Below are 15,207 nucleotides of genomic sequence, written 5' to 3' on the forward strand. Positions count from 1 at the left end.
TTGCATATAGGGTTATCGTTACCATCTTTCTAAATTCCATATATACGTGCTAGGTATATTTTGCTATTATCATTTTTAAAATTTTGTTATTACTAAGTTCTTTATTGCTCCTTTAATTTTCATTTTTTAAAAACCTACTGTTACCTTGCCAAAAAAAAAAAAAAAAAAAAAACAACCCATTTTTATAGCAAATTTCACATTTTTTTTATAACTTTGAGATTTTGTTTCGTTTTTTTAATATTGTATTTTTGAGAGTCTAACCTTTAGCTTTTTAATCTTTGCTTTTTGGTATTTGTTATCAATTTTGTACCTTTAAGAATCCAATCTTCAGTACCCATTTTTACTTAGGAGTGTGATAACTGGCTTGATTGCTCTGTCCCCTTTTGACTCTCCTATTTCTCCCCCAGGTCACCTCTATCTCCTTCCTCCCCCTTCTCTTCTGTCCTTAATGCTGTGAATCTCTTTGGGTGTTCCAGGCTGTGGAGAACACTTTGGGAACTGATTACTGGCTAGATCTGTCTCTCTCCTTTCCATTCCCCCTTTTCTCCTCCTGGCCTCCTCTGTCTCCTTCCTCCCACTTCTCCTGTCTATGGAACTCCATGAACCTCTCTGAGCGTTCCAGACTGTGGAGAGCACATTGGGAATTGATTACAGTCTAGATTGCTCTCTCCCCTTTTGATTCCCCCTCATTTCCTCCTGGTCACCTCTGTTTCCCTTTTACTTGTTCTCTTCTCCATGTAACTCTGTGAAACTCTCTGGGTGTCGCTTACTGTGGCGAATCCTTTCACCATTAACCTAGATGCTTTATCAATAGCACTATATGGATGGAGAAGTCTTGAGGCTACTGTAAGAATAAGACTGAAAGCCAGAGGCAGGAGGCTTAAATCCAAAACTTGAGAACACCAGGAAACTCCTGACTCCAGGGAACATTAATCAACAAGAGCTCATCTTAAAGCCTCCATAGCTACATTTAAACCAACCTCCACCCAAGAGCCAACAAGTTTCAGGGCAAGACATACCAAACTAATTCCCCACAACACAGGAGCACAACCCTGAGCATTAAAATACAGGCGGCCATAAGTCACACGAAACCCACAGACACCTCAAAACTCACTACTGGGCACTGCATTACACTCCAGAGAGAAGAGATTCAGCTGCACCCACCAGAACACCGATGCAAGTTTCCCTAACAAGGAAACCTTAACAAGCCACTCATCCAACCACAGGGAGGAGCCTCCACAATAAAGAGGAACCACAAATGTCTAGTGTACTGAAAGGCCACCCCAAACACAGCAACCTACACAAGATGAAAAGTCAGGGAAGTATTCAGCAGGTAAAGGGTCATGATAAAAGCCCACCAAACCAAACCAAAGAGGAGGAGATAGGAAGTCTACCTAAAATAGAATTCAGAATTACGATAGTAAAAATGATCCAAAATCTTGAAAGCAAAATGGAGTTACAGATAAATAGTTTGGAGACAAGTATTGAGAAGATGCGAGAAAAGTTTAACAAGGACCTAGAAGAAATAAAAAGTCAATCAATAATGAATAATGCAATAAAAGATATCAAAAGCACTCTGGAGGGAACCAACAGTAGAATAACTGAGGTGGAAGATAGGATAAGTGAGGTGAAAGATAGAAGGGTGAAAATAAGTAAAGCATAGAGGAAAAAAGAAGAAGAATGAAAAGAAATGAGGAAAATCTCAGAGAACTCTGGGACAATGTTAAACCCCCCAATTCGAATCGTAGGAGTCCCAGAAGAACAAGACAAAAAGAAAAGCCATGAGAAAATACTGGAGAAGATAATAGTTGAAAATTTCCCTCACAAGGGGGAGGAAATAGCCACCCAAGTCCAAGAAACCCAGAGAGTCCCAAATAGGATAAACCCAAGGCAAAACCCATGACACATATTAATAAAATTAATGAAGATCAAACACTTGAACAAACATTAACAACAGCAAGGGAAACACAAAAATAAATCACAAGGGGATTCCCCTAAGGATAACAGCTGATCTTTCAGTAGAAACTCTTCAGGCCAGAAGGGAAGGGCAGGACATACTTAAAGTGATGAAAGAGAGAAACCTACAATCCAGATTACTGTACCCAGCAAAGATCTCATTCAAATATGAAGGAGAAATCAAAAGCTTTACAGACAAGCAAAAGCTGAGAAAATTCAGCACCACCAAACCAGCTCTTCAACAAATGCTAAAGGATCTTCTCTAGACAGGAAACACAGATAAGGTTGATAAACTCGAACATAAGGCAAGGAAGTAAACGGAAGCAGGATCCTACTTATCAATAATGACCTTAAACATAAATGGGTTGAGGGCCCCAAGCAAAAGACAAAGACTGGCTGAAGAGATACAAAAACAAGACCCATGTATATGCTGTCTACAAGAGATCCACCTTAATGCTAGGGACACATACAGACTAAAAGGGAAGGGCTGGAAAAAGATATTTCATGCAAATGGAAATGAAAAGAAAGCAGGAGTAGCAGTACTCACATGAGATAAAATAGACTTTGAAATAAAGGCCATGTTGCTGCTGCTGCTAAGTCGCTTCAGTCGTTTCCGACTCTGTGTGACCTCATAGATGGCAGCCCACCAGGCTCCCTCATCCCTGAGATTCTCCAGGTAAGAACACTGGAGTGGGTTGCCATTTCCTTCTCCAGTGCATGAAAGTGAGAAATGAAAGTGAAGTCGCTCAGTCGTGTTTGACTCTCAGAGACCTCATGGACTGCAGCCCACCAGGCTCCTCTGTCCAGGATTTTCCAGGCAAGAGTACTGGAGTGGGCTGCCATTGTCTTCTTCAAAGGCCATGAAAAGAGAAAAAGAAGGGCACTACATAGTGATCAATGGATCAATCGAAGAAGAAGACATAACATTTCTAAATATATATGCATCCAACATAGGAGCACCGCAATATGTAAAGGAAATGATAACATGTATGAAAGGGGAAATTAACAGTAACACAATAATAGTGGGAGATTTTAATACCCCACTTGCATGTATGGATAGGTCAACTAAACAGAAAATTAGCAAGGAAACACAAACTTTAACTGATACAATGGACCAGTTAGACCTAATTGATATCTATAGGGCATTTCACCCTAAAACAGTGAATTTCACCTTTCTCTCAAGTGCACAGGGGAACTTCTCCAACATAGATCACATGCTGGGCCACAAATCTAGCCTTGGTTAATTCAAAAATTTTGAAATCATTGCAAGCCTCCTTTCTGATCACAGTGTGTTAAGATTTGATGTCAACTACAGGGGGGAAAAAGCGATTAAAAACACAAACGTATAGAGGCTAAACAATGCACTTCTGAATAACCAATAAATCACAGAAGAAACCAAAAAGAAATCAAAATATGCATAGAAGCAAATGAAAATGAAAACACAACACCCCAGAACCTATGGAATTCAGGAAAGCGGTGATCAGGGGAAGGTTAATTACAATACAAGCCTACCTCAAGAAACAGGAGAAAAGTCAAATAAATAAGCTAACTCTACACCTAAAGCAACTAGAAAAAGAAGAAATGAAGCAGCCCAGGGTTAGTAGAAAGGAAGAAATAATAAAAATCAGGCCAGAAAAAATGCAAAAGAAACGAAAGAGACCATAGCCCAAATCAGCAAAGCTAAAAGCTGGTTCTTTGAGTAGATAAATAAATTAAATGAATCACTAGCCAGATTCAACAAGAAAAGAAGGGAGAAGAATCAAATCAACAAAATTAGAAATGAAAATGGAGAAATCAGAACAGACAACACAGAAATACAAAGGATCATAAGAGACTACCATCAGCAACTATATGCCAATAAAATGGACAACTTGGAAGAAATGGACAAATTCTTACAAAAGTACAACTTCCCAAAACTGAACCAGGAAGAAATAGGAAATCTTAACAGACCCATCACAAGCATGGAAATCGAAACTGTAATCAGAAATCTTCCAGCAAACAAAAGCCCAGGACCAGATGGCTTCATAGATGAATTCTACCAAAAATTTAGAGAAGAGCTAACACCTATCCTACTCAAACTCTTCCAGAATATTGTGGAGGAAGGTAAGCTTCCAAACTCATTCTATGTGGCCACCATCACCCTAATACCAAAACCAGACAAATATGCCAAAAAAAATGAAAAGTACAGGCCAGTATCACTGAATAACATAGATGCAAAAACCTTAGGAAAAAAAAATTCTAACAAACAGAATCCAACAACATATTAAAAAGATCATACATCATGACCACGTGGGCATTATTCCAGGGATGCAAGGATTCTTTAATATCCACAAATCAATCAATGCAATACACCACATTAACAAATTGAAAGATAAGAAGCATACAATTATCTCAACAGATGCAGAGAAAGCCCTTGACAAAATTCAGCATCCAGTTATGACAAAAACCCTCCAGAAAGCAAGAATAGAAGGAGCATACTTGAACATAATACAGGCTATATATGACAAACCCATAGCAAACATTATCCACAATGGTGAAAAATTGGGGGCATTTCCCCTAAAGTCAGGAACAAGACAAGGGTGCCCACTCTCACCACCGCTATTTTACATAGTTTTGAAAGTTTTAACCACAGCTATCAGAGAAGAAAAAGAAATAAAAGGAATTCAGATTAGAAAAGAAGAAGTAAAACTCTCACTGATTGCAGATGACACGATCCTCTACATAGAAAACCCTAAAGACTACACCAGAAAATTACTAGAGCTAATCAATGAATATAGTAAAGTTTCAGGATATAATATTAACATGCAGAAATCCCTTGCATACGTATACACCAACAATGAGAAAACAGAGAAATTACGGAAACAATTCCATTCACCATTGCAATGAAAAGAATAAAATACATAGGAATAAATCTACCTAAAGAAACCACTGGCCTATATATAGAAAACTATAAAACACCAATGAAAGAAATCAAAGAGAACACAAATAGATGGAGAAATATACCATGTTCAAAGATTGGAAGAATCAGCATAGTGAAAATGAGGATACTACCCAAAGGAATCTATAGATTCAATGCAACCGCTATCAAGCTACCAACGGTATTTCTCACAGAACTAAAACAAATAATTCACAATTTGTATAGAAATACAAAACCAATAGCCAAATAAATAAAGCCAAATAAAACCGAATAAAATAAATCTTGAAAAAGAAGAGCGGAACTGGAGTAATCAATCTGCCTGACTTCAGGATGTACTAAAAACCTGCAGTCATCAAGGCAGTATGGTACTGGCAAAAAGACAGAAAGAGAGATCAATGGAGCAAAATAGAAAGCCCAGAGATTAATCCACGCACCTATGGACAGCTTATCTTTGACTAAGGAGGCAATGATATACAATGGAGAAAAGACAATCTCTTTAAAAAGTGGTGCTCTGAAAACCGATCAGCCAGTTGTAAAAGAATGAAACTAGAACACTTTCTAGTCTCCTAGTGCTGCACTCAATATGTTAGCAAATGTGGAAAACTCAGCAGTGGCCACAGGACTGAAAAAGGTCAGTTTTCATTGCAATCCCAGAGAAAGGAAATGCCAAATGCTCAAACTACCACACAATTGCACACATCTCACACGCTAGTAAAGTAATGCTCAAAATTTTCCAAGCCAGGCTTTAGCAATATGATACCCGTGAACTTCCAGATATACAAGTTGGTTGTAGAAAAGGCAGAGGAACCAGAGATGAAATTGCCTACATCTGATGGATCATCGCAATAGCAAGATAGTTCCAGAAAATTATCTATTTCTGCTTTATTGCCTATGCCAAAGCCTTTGACTGTGTGGATCACAACAAACTGTGGAAAATTCTTTAAGAGATGGGAAAACCAGACCACCTGACCTGCCTCTTGAGAAACCTGTATGCAGGTCAGGAAGCAGCAGTTAGAAGTGGACATGGAAAAACAGACTGGTTCCAAATTGGAAAAGGAGTGCATCAAGGCTGTATATGGTCACCCTGTTTCTTTAACTTATGTGCAGAGTACATCATGAGAAATGCTGGGCTGGATGAAACACAAGCTGGAATCAAGATTGCTGGGAGAAATATCAATAACCTCAGATATGCAGATGACACCCCCATGGCAGATATTGAAGAATAACTAAAGAAACTCTTGATGAAAGTGAAAGAGGAGAGTGAAAAAGTTGGTTTAATGCTCCACATGCAGAAAAGAGACATCATGGCATCTGGTCCTGTCGCTTCATATCAAATAGATGGGAGAAGAGTGGAAACAGTGGCTGACATTAGATTTTGGGGTTTCCAAATCACTGCAGATGTTGATTGCAGCCATGAAATTAAAAGATGCTTACTCCTTGGAAGAAAGTTATGACCAACCTAGACAGCATGTTGAAAAGCAGAGACATTACTTTTCCAACAAAGGTCCACCCAGTCAAGGCTATGGTTTTCCCAGGGGTCATGTATGGATGTCAGAGTTAGACTATAAAGAAATCTGAGCACAGAAGAATTGATGCTTTTGAAATGTGGTGTTGGGGAAGCCTCTGGAGAGTCCCTTGGACTGCAGGGAGATCCAACCAGTCAATCCTAAAGGAGATCAGTCCTGGGTGTTCATTGGAAGGATTGATGTTGAAACTGAAGCTCCAGTACTTTGGCCACCTGATGGGAAGAACTGACTCTTTGTAAAGACCCTGATGCTGCGAGAGAATGAGGGCAGGAGGAGAAGTGGACAAGAGAGGATGAGATGGTTGGATGGCATCACCAACTCGATGGACATGAGTTTGAGTAACTCCAGGAGTTGGTGATGGGCAAGGAAGCCTGGCATGTTGCATTCCATGGAGTCACAAAAAGCCGGAGACAACGGACCACTGAACTGAACTGAATCTCTCGTCTGGGCCAGTGGCATGCCCAGACGTTCCCATGTTCCGTTTTGCGTTCCCACGAGGCTCCTTTTTTTCCCATCAGTAGGCACCCAGAAATGACTGTTCTTTTAAAACACCACTGATAACTGAGTGCACAGCTGCAGATCAATCCACGCCTCCATCAGCAGCAATGACACTGCTTCCGGGGGTGGAACCGACCACCAGATGCCCCAAATGGAACACCACATCCCCGGTGCCTTGTATCCAACCTCAGTGCTCTTTCTTGAGTAGTTACTGTTCAGTTTTCTTGTGTGTGTGTGTGATCAATCAATAAATTTTCTCTGACTCTTTGAAACATAGTGGACCCCATAGCCTGCCAGGCTCCCCTGTCCATGGGAATCTCCAAGCAAGAACGCAGGAGTGGGTTTTCATTCCCTTCTCCAGGGAACCTACCCACCCAGGGAAGGGTCCCAGGTATCTTGTGTGACCTGCAATGGTCAACATATTCTAAACCAGTGCACCACCTGCGAAGCCTATATAACACTGCATTCTGCTAAATCCTTACCACTACCATGAACCCCCAGCAGATGAGCACTGCTTAAACACAGATTTGAGTTTTTTTCCTATGGCGGTTAGGAAAGCATAAGTTCTATTTGAACTTGTCTGACTGACCATTCCCATTGGACACATGACATGAGGTGGGAAACTCATATCACTCTATAAAACTAATGAAAGAGAAAGTGTCTCAGTCGTGGCACCTTTGTGACCCCATGGACTATACAGTCCATGGAATTCTACAGGCCAGATTATTGGAGTGGGTTTCCATTGCCTTCTCTGGGGGAACTTCCCAACCAAGGGATCGAACCCAGGTTTCCTGCACTGCAGGTGGATTCTTTACCAGTTGAGCCATAAGGGAAGCTCAGAGAAAATTAGTATCTGTGGTTTATTCTCTCTTCTCACCAGGGCATTTGCAGTGTTCACATCATGTGTCCTAAGCAGTTTTCTCCTGCCAGATTTTATACTCAATTTTCTACTTGGTTGAATTTACATGGTTTAAGTATTTTCCAATATGGCACGTTTCTTTACTGACACATATATGTACTAATCATTTTATTGAACATTTTAGGAATTCAGTAACATCAGCAAGAAGAGAGGAGATTTGTGGCAGGAAAGCCATGGGGCCAGTATCATGATTTCCTGGGAGAGAAGAAAGGACGATTTCAAGGAAAAGGTCTATAATCTTCATGTAGATGATTGTGACATATTAGTGATGCAATGCTTCTCATATTCTTACTTCATTTTCTTCATTAACCATGAAAAAATTTAAGACGTTGTTGAGACGATTACGATTAACATGATGCTGGTCATAGAATGAAAGAGAATATAGAAACAGTTACGGGTGGAAACAGTGAGAAATTCCCTACAAGACCCTTTTCACCGGAGTCTCTCCATGTGACTGCCCTTGGGATTTGCATAGAATAACTACCGGGTGTCCATCTATTAAAGCTATGGTTTTTCCACTAGTCATGTATGAGTGTGAGAGTTGGAATATAAAGAGGTTTGAGCACCAAAGTATTGAAGCTTTTCAACTGTAGTATTGAAGAAGACTCTTGAGAGTCCCTTGGACTGCAAGGAGATCCAAACAGTTCTTCCTAATGGACATTAGTCTTGAATATTCATTGGGCAGATTGATGCTGAAGCTGAAACTTCAATACTTTGGCCACTTGATGCGAAAAACTAACTCATTGGAAAAGACCCTGATGCTGGAAAAAGATTGAAGTTGGGAGGAGAAAGGGACGGCAGAGGATGAGATGGTTGGATGGCATCACCTACTCGATGGAGATGAGTTTGAGTAAACTCCGGGAGCTGGTGATGGACAGGGAGGCCTGGTGTGCTGTAGTCCATGGGGTCCCAAAGTGCTGGACACCACTGAGCAACCGAAGTGAACTGAAACTAACTGTCATCAACATGGTATTGAGTCTTATGATGAGAGTCACTAAGTTACAAATGACCATGTCCATGATGTAGGAAACTATGTACTGAGTCTCCTATGCTGCTTACATCTTCTATAAATCTTCCTTACACTCATAAAGATGTGGCTGCAAGATCATTCATTCATACTGGGATTCCCCAGAGTTCACCATGTTTCACAGCTCAGGGCTTCACACAGTCTCCTTTATCTGCCAAGCATGTCACTCTAGACTAGTGTGAGTGTTTAGATACTTAAATCCGAACTATTGGAAGCCCTAGCCGTTGCCACTTGGCAAGGTGGGTGGTTTTGGGATCCTATTTTTTTAAATCAAGTTTTATTGAAATGAAGTTGATGTGCAATGTTGTCTTACTTTCAGATGCACAGCACATTGATTTATGCATACATTTGTTGTTTTTGTTTAGTGGCCAAATCATGTCCTCCTCTTTTGTCCCTATGGTAAGTTGCCAAATTCCTCTGTCTTTGGCATTTTCTAGGCAAGAATCTGGAGTGGCTAGTCATTACCTATTGCAGAACCCACGTCTCCTGCATCAGCAGGCAGATTCTTTATACTGCGCTAACAAGGAATCCCTCAGTTAGTCAGCTGAGTCGCTCAGTCCTGTCTGACTCTTTGCGACCCCATGAATCGCAGCACGTTAGGCCTTCCTGTCCATCACCAACTCCCAGAGTTTACTCAAACTCATGTCCATTGAGTCAGTGACGCCCTCCGGCCATCTCATCCTCCTTTGACCCCTTCTCCTCCTGCCCCCAATCCCTCCCAGCTTCAGGGTATTTTGTACACATATGTAGGTAAATATGTACCTTTTTAGATTATTCTCTTTGCAGATGATTACAAGTCAGTCATATAGATTTCTGTGCTCCACAGCAGATTCTAGTTGTTTATTTTATGTTTAGCAGTATGTATCTCTTAAACCCAAACTCCCAATTCATCCCTCCCCCCAGTTATCACTTTGGTAACCATATTTTCTCTTCTGTGTCTTGAGTTTGTTTCTGTTTGTTTAATAGTTCATTTGAGTTGTATTTAGTATTCCCCATGTAAGGGATATCATATGATATGTGTTTTTCTCTTTGTTTCTTATTGATTATCTCTGGGTCCATCCACGTTGCTGCAAATGGCATTATTTCAGTCTTTGTCATGGTTGAGTAATAGCCAATTGTGTATCTAGCCCATTCTCAAAGCAGTATGCCCCCGGGGGGGGGGGGGGGGGGGAAGCCTTAACCTACTAAAGAAGACTCAGTGTTGTTAGGTGTCATGCTACTACTCACCCAACGGAGGTTCTCAGTTCTTATTTGGGACAGTGGTCTGCGAAAGAGAATGAATGAGGGCAAAAATGATCATTGATACGCCTCTACTTCAGATAATTATGTCATGACAAGCTGCATGAAAGATGCCTGAGGGAGCAGGGAATTTGAATCAAGCATCCTCGTGATGTATTCTCATTTCTGACACCCACTGTCCTCAGGGCTTTCTTTACCTGTATGGGCGCCATCTTCTGTATTTTCATTTGGAATGCCCTTTTCGTTGTTCATTTCCTCATACTTCTGAATATCTTCTTGACTCAAACTGTCTCCTTTGCCTGGATTTCATAGCAAACAGGGCAGAAGAGGTGTGCGTCAGAATCCTTCATTGGTTACCGAGTGTCCCCCGGCTCTTATCTGTAGTGTCCAGTGAGTCTCAGCATGACCACTTCCCTCCTCCATCACCTAAACCCTGCTCACCAGGGAATTTTCTACAGAGGTGCCCATGTGTGCATACAGGTCTTCAGATGGGTCCAAGGGGGGGTAGACTCCACATAGTTTCCATTTTCTCACGTTCCAGTTCTCACAACTACTGAGAGAACTGCAGACCATTCACCTGTGAGCTTCAGCAGCCCCGAGTCAATGCTGTCTCTAGTGGAACATCTGAGGAGGTCATGGTGGACTTAGAAACTCAGTTCTTCCCAACGCTACCTGTTCCTGTCCCCTTTGTCTACATCCTAGAATTGCGTCCCTGGGGTTTTCATGATCTCCAGTCAACGGAGTGGTTAGAGAGCAGCACTGTCTAGATGAGAATAAGTTTGAACAAACTCTGGGACAGAGTGGAAGACCAAGGAGCCTGGCATGCTGCAGTCCATGAGGTCACAGAGTCAGGCAGAACTTAGCGACTGAGCAACAATATTCACAAAATGAGGGAGAAATGATTTGAACATTCACCAAGCACTAATCTCATCACACATGGTACTGAGGGGGAAAACTCGGGCTTTGGCATCGTCAGACACCAGACACTCCCCCTACCCGGTCCCAACTTGGATTTTATATCAGAAAGGATAAAGGCACCAGGCAGTTTCCCTGTGGGATTGGCCGCGTGGCCCATGATTCACATGCCTGACCACATGCCTCTGAAGGATTCAGTATGATCCAGTGTTTTTTCCAGAGCATTAATTCAGGTGTCAGGATTTATCTTAACAATTGTGACAAAGAATAAAGCATTTGTGATGGGGATGAATGCACTCACGATCGGGCACTGTGAGTCTGCTAATCTCAATTTGAAACCTTGGTTCACGTTGGTGTCAGAATCTGGCAGCTCCAACATGTGATATTCAACAAGAATCCCATGGCCCATCCTGGGTTATTTTTGTGCACCTCCAGGATGAGTGTATCTAATTTTTAAAAAAGCCACATAGTAAGATGGCCAGTGGATACATTTGTTCAGGTTCCTGTTAGGCAACCTTTGGGCAGCTCTGACTCAGGTCACATGAAGTCTGAGTTCTCCCATGTGAGTACATGTCTGGTGCAGTGTGCCTAATAAAATGTACAATGTGTAATGTCTTCTGCTCTCAATACAAAAATACTGATAATATTAACATGACTAGTTCGCATAGAATGAGCTGCAGTACATACCGACGGCATAAGTCACTTTTGTGGTCTTCTCTCCATCAAAGTTTTGAGCATAGAATACCAACATGGTTTGTGATACGGGGATCAGTTGCACAGAATTTTTACCCATGTCTGTGACAGAGAAACATAAGTTCAAACCTCAATACAATTAACTACTTTCCTTTTCATCTGGACATCCGTTATTCTTCCCATACCTCTGATGGTGACCTTTGTCGAAATGACATTTATAGTGGGTGTGTTGTAAGAAACAGTTAAGACAGCTAGTGAACTAGGAAAGCTTTCTCCACATGACTCTCTTCTGATGATAGTAAAAACTTCCAGTCTGCTAGACTGAACAGTCTGTGAATGATAGTGAAGTTGCTTCTTGCAACTATAGTAGGTTGTGGACCTGAACCATCTCATACCAGCTCGTAAGAGTTTACCGTTAAAGATGACTATTAACTTTTCAGGAATTCTGTGACCGCATTTACCAGTACAGTCCTGATTACAAAGGTATTCTCTAAATTTAAGCAAATCATGTTAAAATAAAAATTAATAGATAAACTAAATTTATTTCCTAGTAGGGTGATAAAAGAGCTAGAAATGAGGCAATTGCCAAATGCTGGAGATATATTCTCTGAAGTGATTCTTATTTATGATCCCTATGGCTGCATGTCCACATTGGAAATTAAAAAACATGCAGCAGATCAAATCAGAATGCTCCATTGCACATATTCTGTTTGAAAAATCAAATATGTAGACATTTAATCACTCAATGTTACAGCATTGGTATATGGAAATTCTTTCCAGTATTGCAAACAATAGAGGTAGAAATATGTGCTAGTCCCCTTTTGTTTTCAAATTACATAAAATTATTTTGAAATTTTTCTGTTACTTCATCCCCATACATTTCTGTGGCATTTAATTTAATCAGGTTCCACTTCTTCATCAGGCCAGTAAAAACTTTTACTATTTAAAGAATCTCTTTAGTTAAAGCAATTTTGATCTTGTAAGCTTAAATAAGTGGCTTCCCTGGGGGCTCAGCTGTAAAGAATCTGCCTGTCAGTGCTGGAGATGCCTGAGATGTCCCTTTGATCCCCAGGTCAGGAATATCCCTGGAGGAGGAAATGGCAACCCCCTCCAGTATTCTTGCCAGGAATATCCCATGAACAGAAGAACCTGTAGCCTATAGTCCATGGGGTCGTTAAGAGTGAGTCAAGACTGAGCATCTGAGCACAGACACATGCATGTCAAAGAAAAAAATATTAATGGATTGTTGCAATCTTAGGTAGCTGTTTACACTTCCCCATGTCAGAGGAACATGGGGAATCTTTGTTCTGGGGCATTTCTCAGAATCCATCAATGACACCTTCCAAACTGGACCTTACACTAGTTTTCTGGTGCAGAATTAATGCCTGGAAAATTTAATGTCTTTCCCAAGCTGGCATTTGTAATGAATAGGGAAAATATACACAAGTCCAGACATCTAGTTGTCTTAGATGGGGCCAAGACCATCGATCTGAACAGGGTCCATGGTTTTGGGTTTCCTGGTGGCTCAGATGGTAACGAATCTGTGTGAAATGCAAGAGGCCTGGCTTTTGTCCTTGGGTTGGCAGGATTCCTTAGAGAAGGAAATCACTACCCACTCCTGGAGTCTCTTGGGCTGCAAGGAGATCACACTAGTCAATCCTCTAGGAAAACAACCCTGAATGTTCACTGGAAGGACTGATTCTGAAGCTGAAGCTCTAATACTTTGTGCACCTGATGGGATGAGCTGACTCATTGGAAAAGACCCTGATGAGGGAAAGATTAAGGACAGGAGGAGAAGGGGGTGACAGAGGGCGAGATGGTTGGATGATGTCACTCAATGGACGTGAGTCTGACCAAACTCTGGGACACAGTGGAGGACAGGGAAGCCTGGCATGTTTCAGTCCGTGGGGTCACATACAATCAGACATGACTTAGTGACTCAAATTGAGGAGACACACACATTGACAAAGCTTGCCTACTCACAATCTACATGGTAAACATTTCCTTCTCCTCTCTGCGCCACTACTGTGATTAAGGTGCAGCTATCATAATTCCTGGAAAACAAACACACAAGACATTCCTTCGTCACTATCCGTTCCCCAGCGCTGGAGGTCACCCTTCCATGAACAGGGTTCACACACTCTTCTTCACTTGCATCACCCCCACCATTCACTGCCTGTTGGAGACCAAACCCCATGATAGAATTCAACAGTCTTCCCGTTTTTAGTTGGGCCAGATTGTGCTTACGTGAGAATAAAACTAATGGACAGTTTTTCACAGTTGTCAATGCATTCAAATCGACGGAAGTATACCCTCAGTGGGCCTCCTTCCTCAATCTTCTCCTTGTTATCCGCAGCCATGTAAATGGTGTACCAGTTTCCCGTAATCTAACAAGGAAGGTCTGCATAAACATCAGTCTGGCTACATGTTTTCCACCAACACCCAGCACAATCTTTGCATTTGCGTTTACCTCGGAAGAGAAGTAAAGTCAATCTTATTAAGCAAAGTAGTGTTCCACCTCCTACCTTGCAGATTAATGGGAAATGAAATAATAATTCACATTCAAGCAGAAAGAATAGAATTCAGAGTTTCTTGAAATAGCTAAAACAATACCATTAAAACCGTGACAATTCATAACTCCCTATATGATAGCATATTAGCTTTTATTTTTCTTACATACAGACAAATCAGATGAAAAAAACATACAAAGATCATGAAGATAGAGTGTTGTATTATGCTCATGTAGATATGTGTATCACAGTATATGTGTGTATGTACACATATACATACGTACACAAGCTGGTCATCCATGTTAACAAGACTATCTTTCTCTGTCACACTCACAGAACCAACACCTTCTTCCAGATCAGCAGAATTTGGGTACCTCTGAGGCTTCTGGCTGAGCTGGGGCTTCTTGGGCAGCACAAACCAGGCCAAGGAGAAGAGTCAGGAACACAGCCTTCATCTTGTGAGTCTATTGATTCATCCTCTACAGAATCTGACGGTTTCCCAGTTTTGAAGTGGTTGTGAATTGTTTCTGCTGTTTATAGGACACATCTCTTGGCACAATATGTAATTACCAAATAGTGATTATTTATAAAACCTTGGTTGCATTGATGTAATCTGATATCCTGGTTGGCAGCTCAGCTTCTTTCGCAATCTGTGGTTTTTAATAAATGTATTAATTTTAAGAGAAGCATAAGTAAATTTGGACATTTGGCCTTCAGTCTAGATGAGAAATCACAGCACGTATGAAATATTTCAAGCACAGTGGTATGTATGTTGCTTTGTATCCTCAGATTCCAAAATGGGACAAACAGTCCTAGACACATAACCCCAAATTCTGTGTTCTTCCTTCAGCATTGAAGCAGTCAGTTTAAGCTTATTTTTCAGAACTAAAGATGGTACTGTCTGGTGTGGTTTAGTCACTCAATTGTGTGCGACTCTGGTCCCCATGGACTGTGGCTCGCCAGGCACCTGTGTCCATGGGATCTCCCACGCAAGGTTATTGGACTGA

At 41.2% G+C, this 15,207-nt stretch overlaps 1 protein-coding gene across 2 annotated transcripts; it reads right to left on the reverse strand.

Annotated features, from left to right (window-relative positions):
* Positions 1-7,909: 7,909 nt before the first annotated feature.
* LOC122690842 (allergen Bos d 2-like) lies at positions 7,910-14,732 on the reverse strand. Of its 2 annotated transcripts, none has more exons than XM_043897827.1 (7): positions 14,575-14,732; positions 13,938-14,077; positions 13,674-13,744; positions 11,685-11,792; positions 10,280-10,381; positions 10,071-10,107; positions 7,910-8,174 (listed from the first exon to the last, which is right to left on the reverse strand). In XM_043897827.1, the coding sequence occupies exons 1-6, from the start codon at positions 14,653-14,655 to the stop codon at positions 10,091-10,093; spliced, it is 519 nt and encodes a 172-aa protein (XP_043753762.1). In that variant the 5' UTR covers positions 14,656-14,732; the 3' UTR covers positions 7,910-8,174; positions 10,071-10,090. The 2 variants fall into 2 exon arrangements, with proteins under 2 accessions (XP_043753762.1, XP_043753763.1); XM_043897828.1 differs by having other exon boundaries at positions 14,535-14,650.
* Between the last annotated feature and the right edge of the window lie 475 nt (positions 14,733-15,207).

The sequence above is a fragment of the Cervus elaphus genome, chromosome X (genome assembly GCF_910594005.1).
Source record: "Cervus elaphus chromosome X, mCerEla1.1, whole genome shotgun sequence".
Taxonomy (NCBI): Eukaryota; Metazoa; Chordata; class Mammalia; order Artiodactyla; family Cervidae; genus Cervus; species Cervus elaphus.

What these genes read in the sequence shown, in the direction of transcription:
- LOC122690842 (XM_043897827.1), bottom strand. Translation starts at nt 14,655, where the DNA reads ATGAAGGCTGTGTTCCTGACTCTTCTCCTTGGCCTGGTTTGTGCTGCC. An exon ending in CTCAGCCAGAAGCCTCAGAG is followed by an intron (nt 14,078 to 14,574) that starts GTACCCAAATTC and finishes CTTCCTTGTTAG; the next exon opens with ATTACGGGAAACTGGTACAC. An exon ending in AAAAGTGACTTATGCCGTCG is followed by an intron (nt 10,382 to 11,684) that starts GTATGTACTGCA and finishes TATGAAATCCAG; the next exon opens with GCAAAGGAGACAGTTTGAGT.